This window comes from Sardina pilchardus, chromosome 1 (assembly GCF_963854185.1).
Source record: "Sardina pilchardus chromosome 1, fSarPil1.1, whole genome shotgun sequence".
NCBI lineage: Eukaryota > Metazoa > Chordata > Actinopteri > Clupeiformes > Clupeidae > Sardina > Sardina pilchardus.
The window spans coordinates 32071221-32093621 of record NC_084994.1 but is presented as its reverse complement, the minus strand read 5'-3'; the positions used below and the strand labels follow the sequence as shown (position 1 = coordinate 32093621).

Sequence of the window (22401 nt, the reverse complement as noted above, 5' to 3'; positions counted from 1 at the left end):
GTACACACATTCAAAAGAATCCACATGGATCATTCCACGTCATTTCAACTAATTCTTTTGGAATTCTTTGGTCTCAAACATTTCTGAACAGACTTCTAGTGACTGCGGTCAAATGTGTCAGATTGAAACAGAATGCCTCATCTTCTAGTCATGTGTGTGAAGTGCATGGTCAACAATCCGTCGGCCATCGGTAGCTCACAGAGAGTACTTCATATGGGAAGTCTACTATGCAAATTTTAAAGAGAAAAAAAAAAAGCTTACATCAGCATCTTCTGTATCCACAGTGTCATGGGAGTTACCATTTCCAACCTGTAAAGCAGCCTTAAATGATACGTTGCCAATATGAACCAAAAAGCTTGAAAAAGAAATTACTTTCATGTCAGGTGAGACTTGTCATAGACAAGAAAGACAACGTTCTTCAGATAATGAGAAGAGTTCTGAGAACCTTACTTACATCTGTCAGCCCGGTAGCACACTCCAGGGCACTAGGGCTTGCACGGACCTCCCGTTGATTCTTCAAAATACCAGAAACAACAACAGAATCAGTTTTAAACTAGCATACAGGTATAGGTTAACTAGCATACAGGTATTGACAAGAGTGCCTAAAACATGTTGGTCTAAGCTTTGTATATAACGCTACTGTATAGTTTACATAAAAAATAAACCTCATTGATAATTTTATGAGCTAGACTACTTGCCAGATATGGTACAAAAGTAAACCTTACATGACATCCTCTGAATCATGTAAGGTTTATGACTCTTTTTTATGACTCTTTCTGGTTTCCAAACATCCTTTCCCAGCATTTTTTTGTTTAAACATTATAAGTAATTGTTGCAATAGTAACCCATGTCCAGATTAATCTATACATACAGCACAGTATGGCCAATGTAATGTACAGTACCTTTGGGAGAATGTACAGGGCTGAGCGCCTGAGCTCTCCGCTGCTTTTCAGCACAGATGGGGTCACTGGAGAAACCTGAAGTGCTTTAATTCTTCTGCCTCTTTCTACCTTCGCAAATTGGAAATCGATGTTGCCCAGTTTGGGGAAAGCACCTCTGATGACATCCTGGAACTCCTTGGCAGACAAGTCCAGCGGCACCTTGATTTTCCTGAAAACCTTCCCTACAACACAAACTGCAAATCAAAATCCTGACAGTGAAGTGGTTTGCGCAACACAGTCTTGTTAGGGCGACAAAAAGCTGCAGTAATTAAATGTCAAGTAAAACGCACCCTTTTGACGGGACACATTAATATGAGGATCAGGGAGGAGACAAACTCTGAAGGTCACAGATCTATGTGGCGCTCTCGTCCTTGGTGCTGAAAGGGCGGCTGTGCTTGGATGGGTGAGCTTCAGCCTGTAAAAAAAAACGGCAGAAAATGAGGATGCTGGAGAACAGCGGCATAGTGGGTACAATCTCTAAGGTGCGTTCAAGTTCAGCAACAGTGCCGTACGGTCAGGGCGAATATTATGTTTTCTCTGAATAATGATCTTTGAACATTGTCATGTGAACCTTCAATTGTAATGTTAAAGCAATAGTTCGGAATTTTGGACATAGGACCTCATTTCCAACTCAGTCTGGGTGATATAGGTCGGTGAAGACCATTTTCAGTGAATTTCTGCCCTTCCTATGAGTTGCAGCGTTCATCTCGTGCTAATGTGGTGCCAAGATAACGCAAGTCAACGGTAACATCCAGCCTGCCACTGAAAACACTCCACAGAACACCCGAAACAAATACATTTTAACGTCAGACTATCGATGCACATGCCTAGTGTTGATAGAACCATGTTAGAAATAAAACGAACCTTGCATCGCATTGCAATAGCCTACTTTGTTCCCTGTATGGCAGTGGCGGATTGATATTGAGAAACTAGTCCCTCAAAATGTAATAAATCATTGAGTTGCAAGGTTAGTTTTATGTCTAAAATTATTCTATCAACACGGACATGTATATCGATAGTCCGACGATTTAATTGACTTGTCTCGGGTGTGCGGTGGAGTGAGTAAGACTGTTGTTGATGTCAGACTGATCTTACCGTAGAAATGTGTTAGCTCAAAACCAACGTTAGCAAAGGGGGACACTGCAACTGAAGGAAGGGGCTAAACGCGATAAAAACGGTCTCCACCGACCTATATCACCTCGGTAAAGTTGGAAATGAGGTCCTATGTCCAAAATTCCGAACTATTCCTTTAACCCTTCAACCATGTGTTTGCAGAGAACTTCCTCCTAAAACTCATTACAAACATTTGCCTGCTATGTTTACGAATTTGAACACAGCCTGATACCGCTTCAAGAGAGTTCCATTATCAGTATCGTAGTTAGTCCCAAAAGGTTTCGGTTTTAACATATATGTTATCCTAAAGCAGCGGAAGTAGTTTGGGAACAGAATACAATGTTCAACCATTGTTTTTTGTTTTTCTTGTTGAAAGGGTCTATAAAATGTTTATATAATTGCATGGATCCAACTGGATGATGGGAAAACAGGATTCAGTGGTTACCGTCTCTGCTGTTCCAGCTGTTGATGTGGAGTCTGCTGCTCCAGCTGTTGATGTGGAGTCTGCTGTTCTAGCTGTTGATGTGGGGTCTGCTGCTCCAGCTGTTGATGTGGGGTCTGCTGTTCCAGCTGTTGATGTGGGGTCTGCTGCTCCAGCTGTTGATGTGGGGTCTGCTGTTCCAGCTGTTGATGTGGAGTCTGCTGTTCCAGCTGTTGATGTGGAGTCTGGTGTTCCAGTTGTTGATGTGGGGTCTGGTGTTCCAGCTGTTGATGTGGGGTCTGGTGTTCCAGCTGTTGATGTGGAGTCTGCTGTTCCAGCTGTTGATGTGGGGTCTGGTGCACGAGCTGTTGATGCAGTGTCTGCACCTCATCCCTCAGGGCCCTGATGATCTGTTGGGAAACGTGTCAGTTATATCCTACTGTATACGGAAATCCTGAGGCAAAACTGAGGTGTTCATTTAGGTGTCACAACCTGATAGAGAAGATGCATCTAGTGCAAGATACTGCAAACTTCACATCGTCTACTTAAACAGTAGAATTAATATACAGTAACCCATCACTCTGTGTTTGATGGTGAAAAGGTATTTCATAGACTGCAATGTAACCTACCTCGTTTGCTTCAATAAGTTGCTTCTCTTTCTCATCCAGTCTCGTTTGAAGGTCGTCAAGTTGTTGTCTCAGGAGCCGGGTAGCCTCCACTTGATCCCCCAGTACCCGCTCGGAGTCCACCTCACTCTCCCGCAGCCTCAACTCGAGAGCCTCCATGTCAGGCTCGTCGTCCTCACATAGCAAATAACATCACACTTTTTTATTATTATTATTACAGTCAGAGGCTGTGGGAAGGGTAGACTTGCTTTCATGAGTTAATGAGTTTGAGCTGATAGTCCTACCCCAGGTAGCAAGCCCAACGTCAGAAGTTGTGTTGGCCCAACGTTGGGCGCTGACGTTGGGCCAACGTAATTTTGTCCGGTGGGCCAACGTTGGCCCAACGGTGGATAGGTTGGTTTTTGGCTGGCAGGGTATTATGATGATATGGTTCATTTAAATTTCAGAGTTATTTTATATAACCTACTGCTATAAACAGGGACAATTTGCTCAAGGTGTTTCACAAAAATCAACCATTCTATGTGTGTATAGGTTCAGCATAGAATTCAGAGTATACAAAAGCCACTGAAAACTCAGCATAAAACACCTTCAGGTGAAAGGCAAAGCACACCCTTTCATGTCTAAAGAAACATTTGAGCCAAAGAGCAATGACAAAAATAACACAGTTGCACAGACTCATTTCCGAGCCTGCTTCTCTTGGCTGATCTAACTTGAGGGTTCGAGCATCTCACCTCCACCCCCTTAATAAAAAAAAAGAAACGGGGGCATACGTTGCATAGGTCAGCAAAAATGGCCAAATCTGCCAACGTTGGCCCAACGTTGGGCCTACGTTGCATAGGTCAGCAAAAAATGGCCAACTCTGCCAACGTTGGCCCAACGTTGCATAGGTCAACCCAACCTAGCCAACCAATCCCAACGTTGGCCCAAAGTCAGCTTGCTACCTGGGACAAAGCCAGCGCTAAACACCGTAAGTTACCTAGCCTGGAAGCCAGCCCGAATTTAACCCTGCCCAGAATTTGGGTTGACTAGGCTGCATCAGTTACCTGACGTACAGTGGGTATGCACACCCATGCTAAAGTTGACTAAAAAGAGGAATATAAAATCATCTTTTGAGAATTGATTGTAATGCCTTAATTCAAAAAATGAGTAAAAATCAAACCGCTAACGACACTAATATTCTTTGTGATTGAAGAATGTATCGTAAATAGATAAATGTTCTTCCTTAAATACAGGTTGCATAAGTATTTGACCCCTATGTTAGATTCCCATAGGAGCAGGAGGATTTTTTATATGTTTTTATTTTTAAAGGCCAGCTATTTCATGGATCCAGGATATTATGCATCCTGATAAAGTTCCCTTGGCCTTTGGAATTAAAATAGCCCCACATCATCACATACCCTTCTCAATGAGCATCAAACAGGCCTAATAGGCTAACTGGAAAAAGCACCATGCCAATCTCTAGCTATGGTGAAGGGTATGTGATGATGTGGGGCTATTTTAATTCCAAAGGCCAAGGGAACTTTATCAGGATGCATAATATCCTGGATCCATGAAATAGCTGGCCTTTAAAAATAAAAAAACATATAAAAAATCCTCCTGCTCCTATGGGAATTTAACATAGGGGTCAAATACTTATGCAACCTGTATTTAAGGAAGAACATTTATCTATTTACGATACATTCTTCAGTCACAAAGAAAATTAGTGTCCTTAGCGGTTTGATTTTTACACATTTTTTTAATTAAGGCATTACAATCAATTCTCAAAAGATGATTTTATATTCCTCTTTTTAGTCAACTTTAGCATGGGTGGGTGTGCATACTTACTATACCCACTGTAGCTTACATGTTTTATATTTAACCGAACGCATAGCATGTTTCTTAATTCTGTCAAATATTACTAATTTGCTGTAAGGCTAATTCAAACGCTAACAATTACTTCCACACAATATTTGCAGACACTTGGAATAGTCGAACTCTGAAGTCTATGAATCAGATAACTCCAGCATCACAAAACAACTTACTGTAACGTTACTCATCATGATCAAATGCATGTGAACACTGTTTCTCTTATGCCTTTACAACTTACTTTTCACATGCGATTCCGCTTCGTCACATCCAATAATACCACAAAGCGTCTGTAAACGTGAAAAGAAACAGAGAAATTTAAGAAAGCATGCAAACACCACCAAAAAGCAAGCCGCGAAATCAAAACACTGTGAAACCACACTTACAAACCTCTACTGCCCTCACGCGGTTCGGGGTTAAAGAGATATTCCTGGACCCAAAGAAAGTAAAATGACCACCTCAGTTGCTGAAACAAGACATATACTTCAGGTTTGTATGCTATATAGCTAAGTACATATGAACTGCCTAGCACACATTTAAATAGAAACTGCTTTCTGCTTTCAAAACGATTTTTTTATATTGAATGAGCGTTTGTTTGTCAATTGTCAATTGATAATGTATAAAACAACACACAATCAATGGACATGCCAAAGCTTTTGATGTTTTTTTGATAATTGAAGTAAATTGTGGTAACAAAAAAGATCTCAGGGATTGAAATTTATTACAGAGGCAAAGCCACTTACTGTCCTCATCAATTACTGTGTAGCACAAAAGTGCCAGCTTCTTGGAGGCCTAATTCAATGAAACACAGGTGTTGGAAGTTGCCTTTTATTAATAAGCCCAGATAAATACTGAAATGGGGCTGTGCAGTGGGGAGCTGGGCCTGAAAAGTTGTGGATTCAAACCCACCTTCAATCATTGCGCCCTTGAGAGTCTTTTGCAGAGATTACAAACACCAATACTGACAGTGTAGGCCAGGGCTATTCAATTAGTTTGTAATAGGGGCCAGTTCATGAAAAGTATCACAACTGAGGGGCCGGAGAAATACCGCTTGAAATATGAGTAATTACGTACAAATGTAGATACAATAAACTACAACAGCACCAATATGGGTGTTCAAATGTTGCATTTTGTAAATGCATAATATCAGAGCCTGTCCCTTATTAGACATTCTCTGATAATATCGTTTTTTGGTGGTTATTTGTGTTTTGGGAATATTTCTGCCACAGGCCCAGACTACCACAGTGGTAGGCCAACATTGGGAAGGTGACACTGGATCTATATTGCTAATATGTTGCATTTTGTAAAAGCATAATTATTTTGTGGTTATTTTGTTGTATTTGTGTTTTGGGAATATTTCTGCCACAGGCCCAGACTACCACAGTGGTAGGCATTGGGAAGGTGACACTGGATCTGCATTGCTATGGCTAAAATGAAATCTGTGATAACATTAACAGCAATGGAATCTGAGCTTTGCGCAGTAACTGCTAGGTCCATACAATTTCCAATGGGCACAAACAGGTTTCAAACAGTGTTTAAATGAATTAAATGTGCGTAATCGGTCGCATATGTAACTCATCTCAACATACATTTAACGTTCCCACCATTTAAATTGGATGAACGTGTTCACAAATCAATGTTACTTACAGTGGACTTGACATCAAGGCGATGGATGTGTATTAGTTTCACATTGAAACTATTTGCGTGGTGCAACCCGTTAAAATGTTAGTAGCTTATAATACTCCAACGTAGTGGCAATTTACGTTGAAACTAAGCTAAGATGGAACTTATGTTCAACTCGGTCAAAACGTTACGTACAGTTGGCTGAGGTGCAGTGGCTGCAGGACTTCAGAGCGAGTGAGAGCATGCAACAGAACTGATGCCACCAAAGTTAAACTTTTAAACCGACTACTATTTGCTCCAATAGCTACATTACGAGTGGCGAATGTTTTCGCGAGGATCTGCTTGGACTGGAGAGGCACACTACCGGTGAGATTTCATGCACCAAAAATGCTTCATGCTTTGAGGAAAACAGCTTGGATTTGGCGCACGTCAACATGTTGGTGACGCTGCGTAAAAACGAAGCAAGGCACCTCTTTGTATAACATCCAGTAACAAAGTAGCCTACAACGGCAACGCACCACACAGAATATTATTTATAGGCGCTATTCGCAGTGTAGCCTATCACCGCACCTCCATTATCGTGTTTTCCACCAGCTATTTACGTCTCTACCGATCATAAGGATTTGCTCATATATAACATCAGCCAACACTTCAAGGGCCACTACAAAGTATCTCGGGGGCCGGATCCGGCCCGCGGGCCGCTAATTGAAGAGCCCTGGTGTAGGCTATTGTGTAAAGTGTATTGAGTCTCTCCTGCTATGTTTAGCAAGATTGCCTTTAGTTGTGAATATTTTCTTACAAGCTACTGTTGTTGAGTCTTCAGTTCACCCACACGATGAAAACTCTTCATGCACTGGAGTTTGGTGCTCCATCTGTTGATGTGGTGTCTGGGTATTTCCCCAGTGCGTGACCGTATATGTATTTTTAAGACTGATTTTGATATCTGTAGTCAATGGCAACACAGATGTTCTCGTCTATAACCTCTCTAGTGTTCACACAAGTTGGTTAACTACATAAATGTCTTAAAACGTACCGTAACGGTTTATCTTGTCCTGGCTTTGACCTTCAGTGAACCTTTAGGGAACGTTCCGCAAATGTTGTTTGCTGGGGATGCAGTGGTTTCCCTTTACCAAATGTAAGGAAACAATATATTTGCATTCACAACGTAATAAATAACATTAGGCATAATTTCTTTCAGAAAACCTGGGGTAGGTCAATATTTTTGTTTTATTATTAAAATACATCCTCAAACTCATTACATTTCTTTTCATACAAAAGTGCACAAAATCTACATGTACAGTATTAACTTCACTTGCAGAATAAACACGTTTTTTAATCAGTACTCTGTCTATTGAGCACATGGCCTTGATGTTGTTAGCATGTTGTACTACGGGACAAACTGCAGTAACAGTTACACAGAACAGCATACAGATGTGAGTTTTGTGTGTATCAAAACAAACTGAGACCTGGGTGCTGTGTAGTACGGAACTTTAAAGAGACTGTAATTGCTGTGGCGCGAACAATTATGACATCATGCGCAAAGGGTGAATAGCGGCGATGTCTGTGCCAGGATACTCTACTACACAATGAGCTGACCCTGACCCGAACCCGGCCCCCCATCACAGTCACGACCGGCCCTCGGAGAAAAAACGTTTGGTGACCCCTGATCTAGCTTCTCTACATCTTTTTCGAGCATAGAGATGAGACCAAATTTCCAAATTTTTGTTCAGTGTCTGTAGCCTATACCCTCTGTATAATAAACTGGAAATAATGTAATAATTGTAGTCTTGTACCTTCTTTTCAAAGGTAGATCAATGTCTGGCTGTTGATCATGGAGCCATTATAATTGACTGGGCAGGTATTCAATCAGCCCGATAGTTTTATTTATTACGCTCTCATGAATGGAAATACTTACCCTGGTCCCATTCCAACCTCTAACATCATACAAATGTAATAAGTTAATCACACCCACCCATCAGGGAAAAAAACACAATTAAAAAAGATGTAACTTGTGTTGTGTGTAGCACATATTCCAGCCTGGGCCTGGAACCTTGCAGAAACAGGCGTGCTGTGGCTGAGGTATCAAAATGGATGTTAGTATCAGTTATCTGATCTCTGACACTGACTCAACAAGTCAAATAATTTCATTTAGAAAAAAAATACTTAAAAAGGTACACTATGCAAGATTTTCACCTTTACAAAGCCAATTTGGTAAATTAACTTTTAATAGGCGAATCGTTCACATAGCATAGCATACAGCATACACTGTACACATAGCGAGTTCCTACTGAGAAAACCAGCAATGCAGCTTCGTTAATACTTCACCTGCACAACAAAAGGATTTGCATTGTGTACAGGGGGAATAAATTGTGAGAAGTTAACTATTTATTTACAATAGCAGAGTAACATGTAAATACATTGCAACTCTAGAAGGAGCTCTACATTCGCCAAAAAAATACCTAAACCTGCATAGTGTACCTTTAAACCACCTTCTGTTGAACGTCATCCACAAATCTTTACACTAAAAAAACCCCAAACCAGCCAACAATGGCTACAGAATGGCCACTAAGTAAACATATGGGGTGTGGCTAGATCGGCTCCAAGACATTTTGTGGAAATCAAGCCAATAGTTGTGAGGTAATACTGCACATAGACACACAGAAAAAAAACAGAAAGACGAACCAAACCCAAACATTACCACCTGGCGGAGGGAACAATTTGGTCAACCCCCCCTTTGATTCGCACCACTACTGACCAACAGCCCCTTGTAACACCGACGTCCAGAGTATGTCTTTTTGTGTCGTCAGCCGTGGGGCAGCCGTGGCCTACTGGTTAGGGCTTCAGGCTTGTAACCGGAGGGTTGCCGGTTCGATCGCCGACCAGTCCACGGCTGAAGTGCCCTTGAGCAAGTCACCTAACCGCTCACTGCTCCCCGAGCGCCGCTGGTTGGGCAGGCAGCTCACTGCTCCGGGTTAATGTGTGATTCACCTCGCTGTGTGTTCACTAATTCGGTTAAATTGGGTTAAATGCAGAGAAACGAATTTCCCACGGGATCAAAAAAGTATATATTTTATTCTATTCTAGCCACCCAAATGTCCCTTTGAAATACTGCTGGTCTACAGCCTCTCAGAGTTCACTAAAGGAGGCTGTTTACAGTCATGTCCACTTCCTTCCCCAAAGACATCCAAGTTGAAGTTGTTAACTGTCAACGGAATTCACCAGGAAAGGAATTTTAAGTAATGAAATTCTCGTGCTCAAGAGCCAGCTCAACTGTTTCCACCCTGAAGGCATTCATGTGATTTGAGTTCCTGTGCCTTTATAAAGCTGTCGCCACATTGTGAACAATTGTGAGATTTGCTGACAGCATGCCCTCTCTTCTGGTGTGACTGCAGGCTTTGTATGTAGCTGAACTTTGCCTCACATATGGTGCACTGGTAAGGTTTCTCTCCAGTGTGAACTCTTTGGTGCGTCTTCAGAACATCTAGGCGAGCGAAGGCCTTCCCGCAAACAGAGCAAAGGTGATGTTTTTCCCCTGTGTGTCGCAGTTTATGGTTTATGAGACCTGATATTTGAGAAAAACTGTCCTTACACTCTGGGCATTTATATGGTTTCTCTCCTGTGTGACATCTCTGATGTTTGACCAGCAATGGTTTGCTTGAGAAAGTCTTGCCACAATACTGACAGAGGTGAGGTTTTTCTCCTGTATGCCTTTTGCTATGACTGATGAAGTTGCAATTCCATTTGAATGTTCTACCGCACTGCAAACACAGAAAAGGCTTATCATCTCTGTGACATTTCTGATGCGACTTAAGCGCATGCGAGCTGGTGAAGCTCTTGGTGCACTCGGTGCACGAGTATGGTCTTTCCCCACTGTGAACCCGTATGTGTATTTTTAATGTAGATGATGTTATAAACCTCTTTGGGCAATGGGGACACTGATATGGTCTATCCTGTGTATGGCTTCTTTGGTGTGCACGGAAGTTGCCTAAATGTGTAAAAGCCTTGTTACATACAGTGCATGTATAAGGCCTTTCTCCTGTGTGGATTCTTTGATGACTATGGAGATTCGAAACGCTTGAATACAGTTTGCCACATTCTTTACACTCACAAGATTTCTGGGCACACTTGAGACTTTTCTTGCGAGGTGATGGCCTGTTGGATGACACCGTGCTTTCCAACACGGTAGCGGACAGCTTTTTTCTGATATGCACTTTCTGGTGAATAGAAAGCTGGCTTGGGAACGAAAATGCCTTTCCACAATCCCTGCACTCATGAAGCTTGACACGGTCAGTTTTTCTCTCGCCTTTCTGGCCTTTGCGCTCAAGGCGTAACCGTTGTTCTTGTTTTTTAGACTCACAGGGACTTTGAGGAGGGGACGTCTTTTCATTGTGTCTTCTCTGATGAGCCCTCAGGGAGTTCAGTTTGAGAAAGGTCCTGTCACACTCACTGCAGGAATGCAGCTTCTGCTCCGACTCTGTCTGTTCTGTCTGTTCATCTCTTCTTTGCTCCTCAGGTGCACAAGCGGTGTCTCCATCATCAGAACAGGAGTCCAGGAGTTCAGCTGAAACAAAAACAAAAAATATACTATGACACCATCCAATCGAATATCATTCTTTCTGTTTGAGCCCCAACTACACTGGGTAGAATAAGTATTTGAACCCATGCTAAAGTTGACTAAAAAGAGGAATATAAAACCAGGACACCAATTTTCTTTGTGATTGAAGAATGCATCGTAACTAGATAAATGTTCTTCCTTAAATACAGGGGGCATAAGTATTTGGCCCCTATGTTGAATTCCCATAGGAGCAGGAGGATTTTTTATATGCTTTTATTTTTAAAGGCCAGCTATTTCATGGATACAGGATATTATGCATCCTGATAAAGTTCCCTTGGCCTTTGGAATTTACATAGCCCCACATCATCACATACCCCTCCATAGCTAGAGATTGGCATGGTGCTTTTTCCAGTTAGCCTATTAGCCTGTTTGATGCTCATTGAGATCAATGCAAATCAATCAGGCTAATAGGTAGCAGCTTCTGAGGTGTTGGCGTGAGTGCCTGTTCGATTCAACACAACTAACTTCACCATCTGAAACGTTACCATCTGTACTTACTAGTGGGGTCATAAAGACTGTCTCCATCGTCATCATCGTTACCATCGTGTTGGTCGTAGTCAGAGCTGCCTTCATCACTGTGGTCTTCGTTTTCTGTTTGTATCTTATAAACTCCATCGGGCCCCAGCATTCCACGGCAGTCTTCAAGATTCACTGACACCATGCGCAAGGGCACCTGTTGGGATGGTCTCTCTGCTACATCACTAAGAGAGACTGTACGGTCTTCTGGATCGTCCTCTGAGGTACAAATGAGGAGGAGGTTTACTGGGCTCACATACACCTATAAAACAAACAAACAAACAAAGGTGCGTTTTATTGGCATGAGACTCTCCTCGTTGAAGCAAATGTACTGCATTTCAAATCCATAGAGCGTGTCAGCAATATTAGTGAGTACTGTTTGAATCTATCTAGGAGCAGAGATGGATTGAAATGAACCAAGGCATACCGAAGTCTTGAGGGCACAGTTGGTTTCTAATGGAGGTCTCAGCTGAGGGGTCTGTGGGGTCTGTGACGTAATGTCCTGGTCCTTGTTGGTTTCTAATGGAGGTCTCAGCTGAGGGCTCTGTGATGTAACGTCCTGGTCCTTGTTGGTTTCTAATGGAAGTCTCAGCTGAGGGCTCTGTGATGTAACACCCTGTTTATTTTGTTTCCTTTGTGGTGACCTCTCTGTGTCTTCTGTCTGTGCAGAAAAAAAACTGTCAGTGACACAGTGTCACATAAAAACAGACAGAACAATACATTTTATACAGAACATTTTATAGATATATTTATAGAGTGCTTCCTGGTCAGTGTGTACACACATTCAAAAGATTCCACATGGATCATTCCACGTCATTTCAACTAATTCTTTTGGAATTCTTTGGTCTCAAACATCTCTGAACAAACTGCCAGGTGTACTTAGATTACCCGTGGAAGACATGATGCATATTTGTATTATTATTTCAGACCAACACTCTCCAAAATACAGTCAGCCAGACTTCTAGAGACTGCGGTCAAATGTGTCAGATTGAAAGATCTGATCTTCTAGTCATGTGTGTGAAGTGCATGGTCAACAATCCGTCGGCATCGCGTTTTGGGCGTCTTGAGCGACTTGAGCGTCAAACAGAAAGTTGAAATTGGCTCAACTTTATGGGCTATGACGCGGTTCAGCGGCAAACGACCGGCAACAAACATGATCAAACATAGAATGCTCCCACGTCAGAGCGGCCAAAGCTTCTCACGCCATCCTTGGCAGGGCGTCCCGAGCTTCTTGTCGGCACGGCAGCGGTGTGTACGTACAGTAACTATCTGTAGCTGACAGAGAGTACTTCATATGGGAAGTCTACTATGCAAATTTTAAAGAGAAAAAAAAAGCTCACATCAGCATCTGCTGTATCCACAGTGTCATGGGAGTTACCATTTCCAACCTGTAGAGCAGCCTTAAATGATACGTTGCCAATATGAACCAAAAAGCTTGAAAAAGAAATGACTTTCATGTCAGGTGAGACTTTTCATAGACAAGAACGTTCTTCAGATAATGAGAAGAGTTCTGAGAACCTTACTTACATCTGTCAGCCCGGTAGCACGCTCCAGGGCACTAGGGCTTGCACGCTCCAGCTGTTGATGCAGTGTCTGCACCTCATCCCTCAGGGCCCTGATGATCTGTTGGGAAACGTGTCAGTTTGATATCCTACTGTATACGGAGATCCTGAGGCAAAACTAAGGTGTTCATTTAGGTGTCACAACCTGATAGAGAAGATGCATCTAGTGCAAGATACTGCAAACTTCACACCGTCTACTTAAACAGTAGAATTAATATAACCCATCACTCTGTGTTTGATGGTGAAAGGATATTTCATAGACTGCAATGTAACCTACCTCGTTTGCTTCAATAAGTTGCTTCTCTTTCTCATCCAGTCTCGTTTGAAGGTCGTCAAGTTGTTGTCTCAGGAGCCGGTTAGCCTCCACTTGATCCCCCAGTAGCCGCTCGGAGTCCACCTCACTCTCCCGCAGCCTCAACTCGAGAGCCTCCATGTCAGGCTCGTCGTCCTCACATATCAAATAACATCACACTTTTTTAATTATTATTACAGTGAGAGGCTGTGGGAAGGGTAGACTTGCTTTCATGAGTTAGTGAGTTTGAGCTGATAGTCCTACAAAGCCAGCGCTTAAACACCGTACGTTACCTAGCCTGGCAGCCAGCCCGAATTTAGCCCTGCCCAGAATTTGGGTTTGACTAGGCTACATCAGTTACCTGACGTAGCTTACATGTTTTATATTTAACCGAACTCATAGCATGTTTCTTAATTCTGTCAAATATTACTAATTTGCTGTAAGGCTAACTCAAACGCTAACAATTACTTCCACACAATATTTGCAGTCATGAGCATGACACTTGGAATTATTACACCACACACACAGTCGAACTCTGAAGTCTATGAATCAGATAACTCCAGCATCACAAAACAACTTACTGTAACGTTACTCATCATGATCAAATGCATGTGAACAACCTGTTTCTCTTATGCCTTTGCAACTTACTTTTCACATGCGATTCCGCTTCGTCACATCCAATAATACCACAAAGCGTCTGTAAACGTAAGAAAGCATGCAAACACCACCAGAAAGCAAGCCGCGAAATCAAAACACTGTGAAACCACACTTACAAACCTCTACTGCCCTCATGCGGTTCGGGGTAAAAGAGACATTCCTGGACCCAAAGAAAGTAAAATGACCACTGGACCTCAGTTGCTGCTGACAAGACATATACTTCAGGTTTGTCTGCCATATAGCTAAGTACATATGAACTGCCTAGCACACATCTAAATAGAAACTGCTTTCTGCTTTCATAGCGATGTTTTATATTAGGTGAGCGTTTGTTTGTCAATTGTCAATTGATAATTAAAACAACACACAATCAAAGGACATGCCAAAGCTTTTGTGATGTTTTTGTTTTCGTTGATGTGTTTTTCTGAGTGATAACTGAAGTAAATTGTGGTAAGAAAAAATATCTCAGGGATTGATATTTATTACAGAGGCAAAGCCACTTACTGTCCTCATCAATTATTGTGTAGCACAAAAGTGTCAAAGTAGGCCTACTATTCATTCATGTCATTTACTGGACCAGGCTATTATCAGTAGTATAGCATGCAACAGTAATTCCCAGAATTGAATGTACAATTGAGGTATATTCCAAAGACATGGCATTTTGTATGGTGCAGCTGTGGAATAGCAGGCTTTCCCCTCCCCCACCATCTACAGCTGAGGCACTCTCGTACAAGGAACCCGCACACCTGCTCCTACCACCTGTAGGTGCTTCCTAAAGCTTCTTTGTGGGCCTAATTCAATCAAACACAGGTGTTCAATGAAACACAGTTGCCTTATTGATATGTCCAGAGTAATGCTGAAATGGGGCTGTGCAGTGGCTAAGGAGCTGGGCCTGAAAAGTTGTGGATTCAAACCCACCTTCAATCATTGCGCCCTTGAGAGTCTTTTGCAGAGATTATAAACACCAATACTGACAGTGTAGGCTATTGTGTAAAGTGTATTGAGAGTCTCTCCTGCTATGTTTAGCAAGATTGCCTTTAGTTGAGAATATTTTCCTACAAACACAGATAAGGCTTTTCATAGGACATTGTTGTTGAGTCTTCAGTTCACCCACACGGTGAAAACTCTTGCACTGGGTGCAGGAATATGGTACTGATTTGGATATCTATAGGCAATGGGATAACTGATACAGATGTTCTTGTCTGTGACCTCTCTAGTGTTCACACAAGTTGGTTAACTACAAAAACGTCTTAAAACGTACCGTAAAGGTATATATCGTGTGACCTTCAGTGAACCTTTAGGGAATGTTCCGCAAGCGTTGTCAGTTTGCTGGGTATACAGTGGTTTCTCTTAACCAATTGTAAGGAAACAATATATTTGCATTCACAATTTACAACTTAATAAATAACATTAGGCATAATTTCTTTCAGAAAAACCTTCCTTATCAAAATCATTACATTTCTTTGAACAAAAGTGCACAAAAACAATATCTACATACAGTATTAACTTCACTTGAAGAACTTGACCTGTCCAAAATGACTTGCAGAATAAGATACGTTTTTTCATCAGTACTCTATTATCTATTGAGCCCATGGCCTTGATGTTGTTAGCATGTTGTGCTACCTGACAAACTGCAGTAACAGTTACACAGAACAGCATGCAGATCAAAACAATAAATTGAGACCTAGGTGCTGTGTAGGACAGAACTTTAAAGATACTGATACGTCACAAAATCCCCGTAGTCATATAAGCGGCAGCACCAACTCTTTAGCAAAGTCTTGTAACGCCCCACTGAAGACGTCCTCAACGGAATGTTGCTGTTTTTTCGTCGTGCATCCATGCGTCCTCAGGTCCTGCGCAGTCGCAAACCTCTTTCCGCACCGCGAGCACCGCTGGCCCCCCCTCTCCATCACTGTGTGCATGTCCTTCTGATGTTTCTTCAGACTCGCCAGGTAGCCAAAGTGCTTCCCACAGATGGAGCAGTGGTAAGGTTTCTCCCCTGTGTGCGTTCGCTGGTGTTTCCGGAGTAGGTCTCGCCGGGCGAAGGCCCTCCCGCACGCCTCGCAGACGTGAGGCCGCTTGCCCGTGTGCTGCGTCTCGTGGCTTCGCAGCGCCGAAGAGCGGGCGAAGCGTTTGCCGCACCACGAGCACTCGAAGGGTCTCTCTCCGGTGTGCGCACGCTGGTGGATGGTGAGGGACTGCGGATCGCTGTACGTCTTGCCGCAGTACTGACACAAGTACCGCCTCTCTCCCGAGTGTCTTTTCAGGTGCACCCGAAGGTCAGCCTTTCTACAAAACGTTTTATCGCACTGCGAGCATTGATAGGGCTTTACCTCGGCAGGAGTGCTTTGGTGGTTCTCGGCTGAACAGGAGTTACCCGGCAGGTTCCGCGACGTCTGATCTGCATGGGTAGTCAAATGATGCCTGAGCGACGACGCCCAGGAGAACGACTTGGGGCACCGCGTGCAAGAGTACGGTCTCTCCCTGGTGTGAAGCCTCCGGTGTTTTCTGAGCAAGTCTTGTCGGCCGAACGCTTTCCCACACGTGGCGCAGACGTGACTGAGCTCGCCGGTGTGCTGGAGCTCGTGCCTCTTCAGGTTGGACAGCTGGGTGAAGGACGCATCACACTGGGAGCACCTGTGCGGTCTCACCCTACTGCTCGCCGCGCGCTCGGGCTTCCTGAAGTTCGGCGGCGGCGGAGTGAATCGCTTGGCGCACTGCGAGCATCGGTGAGGCTTCTCGGCGGCGTGCGTTGCCACGCGGAGGCGGAGAAACAGCTTCCCACACGCGCTGCACTCGTAACTCCTCAGACTCCGTCTGTTTCTCGCTCCCTCTTGAGGTGCAGCGGGGTCATCGCCACGGGGACCAATCTGGGAGTTGGAGCCATCACCTGGAAATGCCAAATTGTACATATCCTCGTCAAGAGAGTCATTCTGTATCATTACTACACTGCATGTGTCTGACTTATTGCTATGGTTATGGCTACTGGTGTACTAAGCAGACACTTTTGTTATTAACATTTACATTTATTCATTTAGCAGACGCTTTCTCCAAAGTGATTTACATACTGTACATGTCAACTATAGTACAATTGTTACATTGTTCCCGGAGCAACTCAGGGGTTAAGAGCATCGCTCAATATTTGTTGTCCAAAACGACTATGCACATTACAGCAGATAAAAGGAACAGTATTTTTAAGCCAACAATTATGCAAATGACGATATCGTTGTTGATCACTTTCAGAGCACAAAATATTATTGAGATTTTCCAATCCGGTTTTAAAACATTACACAGCACTGAATCAGCACTTTTAAGAGTTTTTAATGACATTTTTAGCTACTGACTCTGGTCACTGTGTTGTCCTTGTACTTTTAGATTTGACTGCTGCTTTTGATACAGTGGATCATGACATCCTGATTGCTCGTTTGGAGCAGTGGGTGGGCATTAGTGGCACAGCACTAGATTGGTTCAGGTCCTATCTGTCTCAGCGAACCTTCTGTGTTAGCCTTGCTGACTGTGTCCTCCACCACTCCCCTGTCACATGGGGTGCCACAGGGCTCTGTGCTTGGCCCCCTTTTATTTTCCATCTATCTACTCCCACTTGGCTCAATTCTCAGGAAACATGGCATCTCTTTTCATTGCTATGCAGATGACAGCCAGATCTATGTCCCTCTTAAAAAGTCAGACTCCTACTGTGTGAAGCCATTGCTTGAGTGTTTGCACGATATTAAGGCCTGGATGTCTCTTAACTTTTTAAATTCTAATGAAAAAAAGACAGAAGTTGGGTCATTCCACGCCAAATCAACCAGAGCCTACCCACTTGCGTCTCAAAAAAATCTGAAAAAAATACCATGTGTGCCTATGTTACCCAGGAGACACTCTGTAAAATGTTTTTGTGCTAAGATCAATACTTTTCAAAAAACAGCCAGTTTTACAGCGGGAGGGGGTGTCAAATTTGTTCTGCCTCTTTTTTTTGTCAAAGTTCACAAGCTCATTGCTCAAGAACTAGAATCCGTAGGAGGCTCAAATTTTGCAGGCTGGTGCATAAATAGGAATAGTATGCAGTAAAATCATTACGAGTAGTCTGGATGATCCTGCATGGTCATAGCAGTCCCTCAAAGTTGATCAACATTTTATTGGAGTTTTTGGCTGTGTTCTGTATAGGCCTTCAGAAGACACATTTTTACTCAACATCTCTCTCTTGGGGGTTTTTTTCTTACTGAGATAAGTAGAAACACTCTCCGAAAAAGCAATGAAGAGAAAAGAAAATCAATCAGGGACTGAACAGCAGACCTCACAAGTTTGAAAAATAAATTTGGATCTCATATTCAGAGCACCCTAACACCTTGTGGGAATATACAAAGATTTTTTTTATATTTTTTTCTATAATCTGCATTACCTCTTCTTTTTAAAAACACCAATTTGACTTGTCTTATGCAAATCTTTCTTTTTCATTTCCCACCCTGAACAAGGGCAAAATGCACCATAGAGATCTATTGAGAGATTTGTTTTGTATAGAGTAACCACTAGGTGCCACTAAAATCACTGAATCACTGAAATTGCCGGGTGGGGACAAAACATATTGATCTCAATGGTGCATTTTGTCCATGTTTAGGGTGGAAAATGAAAAAGAAAGATTTGCATAAGACAAGTCAAATTGGTGTTTTTAAAAAGAAGAGGTAATGCAGATTAACGAAAAAAATATTTAAAAAATCTTTGTATATTCCCACAGGGTGTTAGGGTGCTCTGAATATGAGATCCAAAATTATTTTTCAAACTTGTGAGGTCTGCTGTTCAGTCCCTGATGGATTTTCTTTTCTCCTCATTGCTTTTTCGGAGAGTGTTTCTACTGATCTCAATAAGAGAAAAATAAATCAAGGGCCTATGTTGAGTAAAAATATGTCTTCTGTAAGCCTAAACAGAGCCCAGCCAAGAAGTCCAATAAAATGTTGATCAACTTTGAGGGACTGCTATGACCATGCAGGATCATCCAGACTACTCGTGGTGATTTTACTGCATACTATTCCTATTTATGCACCAGCCTGCAAAATTTGAGCCTCCTACAGATTCTAGTTCTTGAGCAATGAGCTTGTGAACTTTGACAAAAAAAGAGGTAGAACATATTTGACAACCCCCTCCCCCTGTAAAACTGGCTGTTACTTGAAAAGTATTGATCTTAGCACAAAAACATTTTACAGAGTGTCTCCTGGGTAACATAGGCACACATGGTATTTTTTTTTCAGATTTTTTTGAGACGCAAGTGCGTGGGCTCTGGTTGATTTGGCGTGGAATGACCCAGTTATGTTTTTTAGTGGCACTTCTGTGCCCCCCCCCCCCCCCCCCCCCCGGTTGACCTGGATCACTTAGCACAGTATCGCAGGCCAATTATTAATAATCTAGGGGTAAAGGTAGATGCTGAGCTTAAATTTGACACTCAGATTAAAGCTGTGGTGAAGTCTAGCTTTTTTCAACTAAGGCAGCTGGCAAAAATCAAACCAGTCCTTCAGAGACAGCACTTTGAAACAGTAATCCACGCCTTTGTGACCACCCGGTTGGATTACTGCAATGCACTTTATATGGGGGTTAGTGGGTCCTCCATTGCCCGTCTGCAACTAGTCCAAAATGCTGCTGCTCGTCTTTTAACTAACACTAGAAAGTATGACCACATTTCACCTATTTTAGCCTCACTCCACTGGCTGCCTGTTCATTTTAGGATTAATTTTAAAATGTTGTTGTTTCCTTTTAAAGCCTTGAATGGCCTGGCCCCACCATACCTCTCCGAGCTGTTACACCCCTACACTCCCAGCCGTTCTCTCAGGTCAGCTGACCAGCTGCTCCTGACAGTGCCTAGAACTAGGCTGAAATCCAGAGGAGAACGAGCTTTTGCTGTGGCAGCCCCAAAGCTGTGGAATGTATTGCCACTTTACATCCGACAAGCCTCTTCACTGTCTCATTTTAAATCTTTGCTTAAAACCCATCTTTTTTCACTGGCTTTTGATACCAGGTAGTATGGTTGATGCGAGGTAAATGTGTTATGGGCAGTGCACTTTATGTATTTATGTATTTATTCTTATTCGATTTTACTTATTTTCATCTTATTTGTTTTGTTGTTTTATCTTATTTGATTTTATTCTATTTTATTATTTTTATGCTAATTGAATAGTTTTATCCTACGTTCTTTTTATCCTACTTCTTTTATTTTATTTCTTTTACTTTTTTAGTAGTAGTTTTATCTCTTTTATCCTATTGTTGTCCTCATTTTGTGGTGTACAGCACTTTGGAAACCTTGTGTTTGTTTAAATTGTGCTATATAAATAAAATGGATTGGATCACTTCCAGAGCGATTTTGAGAGCGATAAAAAGCTAACAGCCAATCAGAACCCATAATATTCTAGCCATCACATTCTCTAACATGAGGAGAGAATTTTTTTTATCGTTGGCCAGTGTGGACGCTTTTATCGTTATGGTTATAGTTATCGTTATCGTTATCGTTCTTGGTGTGAATGCTGCTTAACTCACCTTCCTCTCCTTTTATGATGTAAATGCCATTGGGTCCCAGCTGGTCACGGCAGTCCACCAGCCTCACATGTACTTCTGTCTGTGGGACGTGCTCTGAAGATTCTTCTGTGCCGTCGCCGTTTGAACCAAAAGAATCAACAGAACTGGACTCTGAAGCACAGACAAGGGACTGGGAGAGTGAATCCACACTTTTCTGCAAAAAAGCATAACATATTATTAGATATATCATCTGAGCTTCTTAGGTATTGCACCAGACTAAGATATTTTTAGAAGCTGGCTATTCTAATCAAGCTGAAAGAACAAAAGGGATGATATTCATATATCCACAATAGTAGAGTGTGGAGTGTGTGTGATTGTTGTGCATTCACATGTAGTTGGATGCAAATATTTACTGTTTACTGTTCTTGACCTACCAGATTGGCCTCTGTTGGTTTGTTGTCCTTATGTCTGCTTGGGAGTTCATGGTCACCTTGATTACTCTGTGCAGGCCCCGATTCCACTTCCACTTCCTGTAAATAGCCGTGTTAGAACAACATTGTTTCAGCCACTTTATATCTGCTAGAAATGCATTATTGTCCGTTGGGGTTTGTTATTTCAGTATAACTATTCTTGACGGAAAATCATTCAAAAACTTTCATATAGGCATAGATAATAAATGAATGTGATACATAAACAATGCATGCATGTCAATATCAAGTAGACCAACAACAATGGCTACTTTGTAAGGCAAATAGTGGGCATACCTTGTCAGTGTGACTGGTGGCTTCTAATGTCACTCCCAACTTCAGTGAAGGGGCCCAGTCTGGATTTGTCCGATCATAGAGCTGAGATGGTTCACCTGACAATACAGGGAATAACCGTCATTATGAGTTGACCCCCTCCTCCCTAAAAATAATAATCTAAAAAAAAAAAGAAAAACAGTGCAATGACAAACCCATCAGCAGATAAGCTACAGTAGTTTAATTGGTTGGCTAATAAATGCACAAAACAGAGTTCACATCACTGGAAAAGACTACTAATCATCAAGGCTACAGGAAAGGACCACTTTCACAATTATGATGATGAAATCAGTACAACACAATGCATGGCATCTTCTCTAAATTACCTCTGAGCTGGTTAAGTTACTCAAAAGTGCATAGCCCTGGCCTAAACTAATTAGAGACGCGCAGTTGAGCATTATGTAAAATGAAAGACTGAAATTGGAAAGAAAAGACTAGAAATTAAACATTTCTATGGTCGTATCGTTTTATGATACTTATTGACAGGACTTGGTAGCTGCCTACCGACTGCTTATTACAGTCAGAACATCTGTCAAGAGAACAGCAATTCACTGGAGCCAATTTAGCTAGCCTGTGTTTACATCCGAAGCGCACATTAGTGGTGGTGAAGATGTCGGTGTAGGTACATGACGTTCTTACCTTTAACAAAGTGCTGAGAGCATACTCTGTGAGCAGCCGTGGGATAGAAGTTTGCTCTGTTTATCCTTGCTATCCATGTAGCCCTTCTTCTGTCGGTAAGTTCTCTTGTCACGTCTCCCTCATTTAACCTTACCGCTGGTATTCTGAAATAACGTAACAGGGGACATTTGTCGGATCGCTTACGACAACAAGGCACGATACAAGTAGTGACCATTCTTGAAGAAGTCAGGTAAATAAATCTCTGCTTCCCCTGTTG

The 22401-nt window shown here is 42.3% G+C and overlaps 3 protein-coding genes across 4 annotated transcripts; all 3 read right to left on the bottom strand.

Annotated features, from left to right (window-relative positions):
• Positions 1 to 384: 384 nt before the first annotated feature.
• On the bottom strand, positions 385 to 5298 carry LOC134075134 (putative mediator of RNA polymerase II transcription subunit 26). Of its 2 annotated transcripts, XM_062530638.1 has the most exons (6): positions 5188 to 5298; positions 3105 to 3275; positions 2500 to 2885; positions 1232 to 1356; positions 903 to 1123; positions 385 to 514 (listed from the first exon to the last, which is right to left on the bottom strand). In XM_062530638.1, the coding sequence occupies exons 2-6, from the start codon at positions 3258 to 3260 to the stop codon at positions 419 to 421; spliced, it is 984 nt and encodes a 327-aa protein (XP_062386622.1). In that variant the 5' UTR covers positions 3261 to 3275; positions 5188 to 5298; the 3' UTR covers positions 385 to 418. The 2 variants fall into 2 exon arrangements, with proteins under 2 accessions (XP_062386622.1, XP_062386631.1); XM_062530647.1 differs by lacking the exon at positions 5188 to 5298 and having other exon boundaries at positions 3105 to 3324.
• Positions 5299 to 7780: 2482 nt separating this feature from the next.
• LOC134088396 (zinc finger protein 883-like) lies at positions 7781 to 14293 on the bottom strand. The gene is made up of 6 exons (XM_062542339.1): positions 14203 to 14293; positions 13540 to 13710; positions 13228 to 13323; positions 12128 to 12361; positions 11683 to 11962; positions 7781 to 11130 (listed from the first exon to the last, which is right to left on the bottom strand). The coding sequence occupies exons 2-6, from the start codon at positions 13693 to 13695 to the stop codon at positions 9836 to 9838; spliced, it is 2061 nt and encodes a 686-aa protein (XP_062398323.1). The 5' UTR covers positions 13696 to 13710; positions 14203 to 14293; the 3' UTR covers positions 7781 to 9835.
• Positions 14294 to 15650: 1357 nt separating this feature from the next.
• LOC134075126 (zinc finger protein 70-like) lies at positions 15651 to 22401 on the bottom strand. Its single transcript, XM_062530626.1, has 5 exons — positions 22146 to 22401; positions 21471 to 21565; positions 21141 to 21236; positions 20728 to 20920; positions 15651 to 17098 (listed from the first exon to the last, which is right to left on the bottom strand). Exons 1-5 carry the CDS (start codon positions 22357 to 22359, stop codon positions 15951 to 15953), a joined length of 1746 nt encoding a protein of 581 aa, XP_062386610.1. The 5' UTR covers positions 22360 to 22401; the 3' UTR covers positions 15651 to 15950.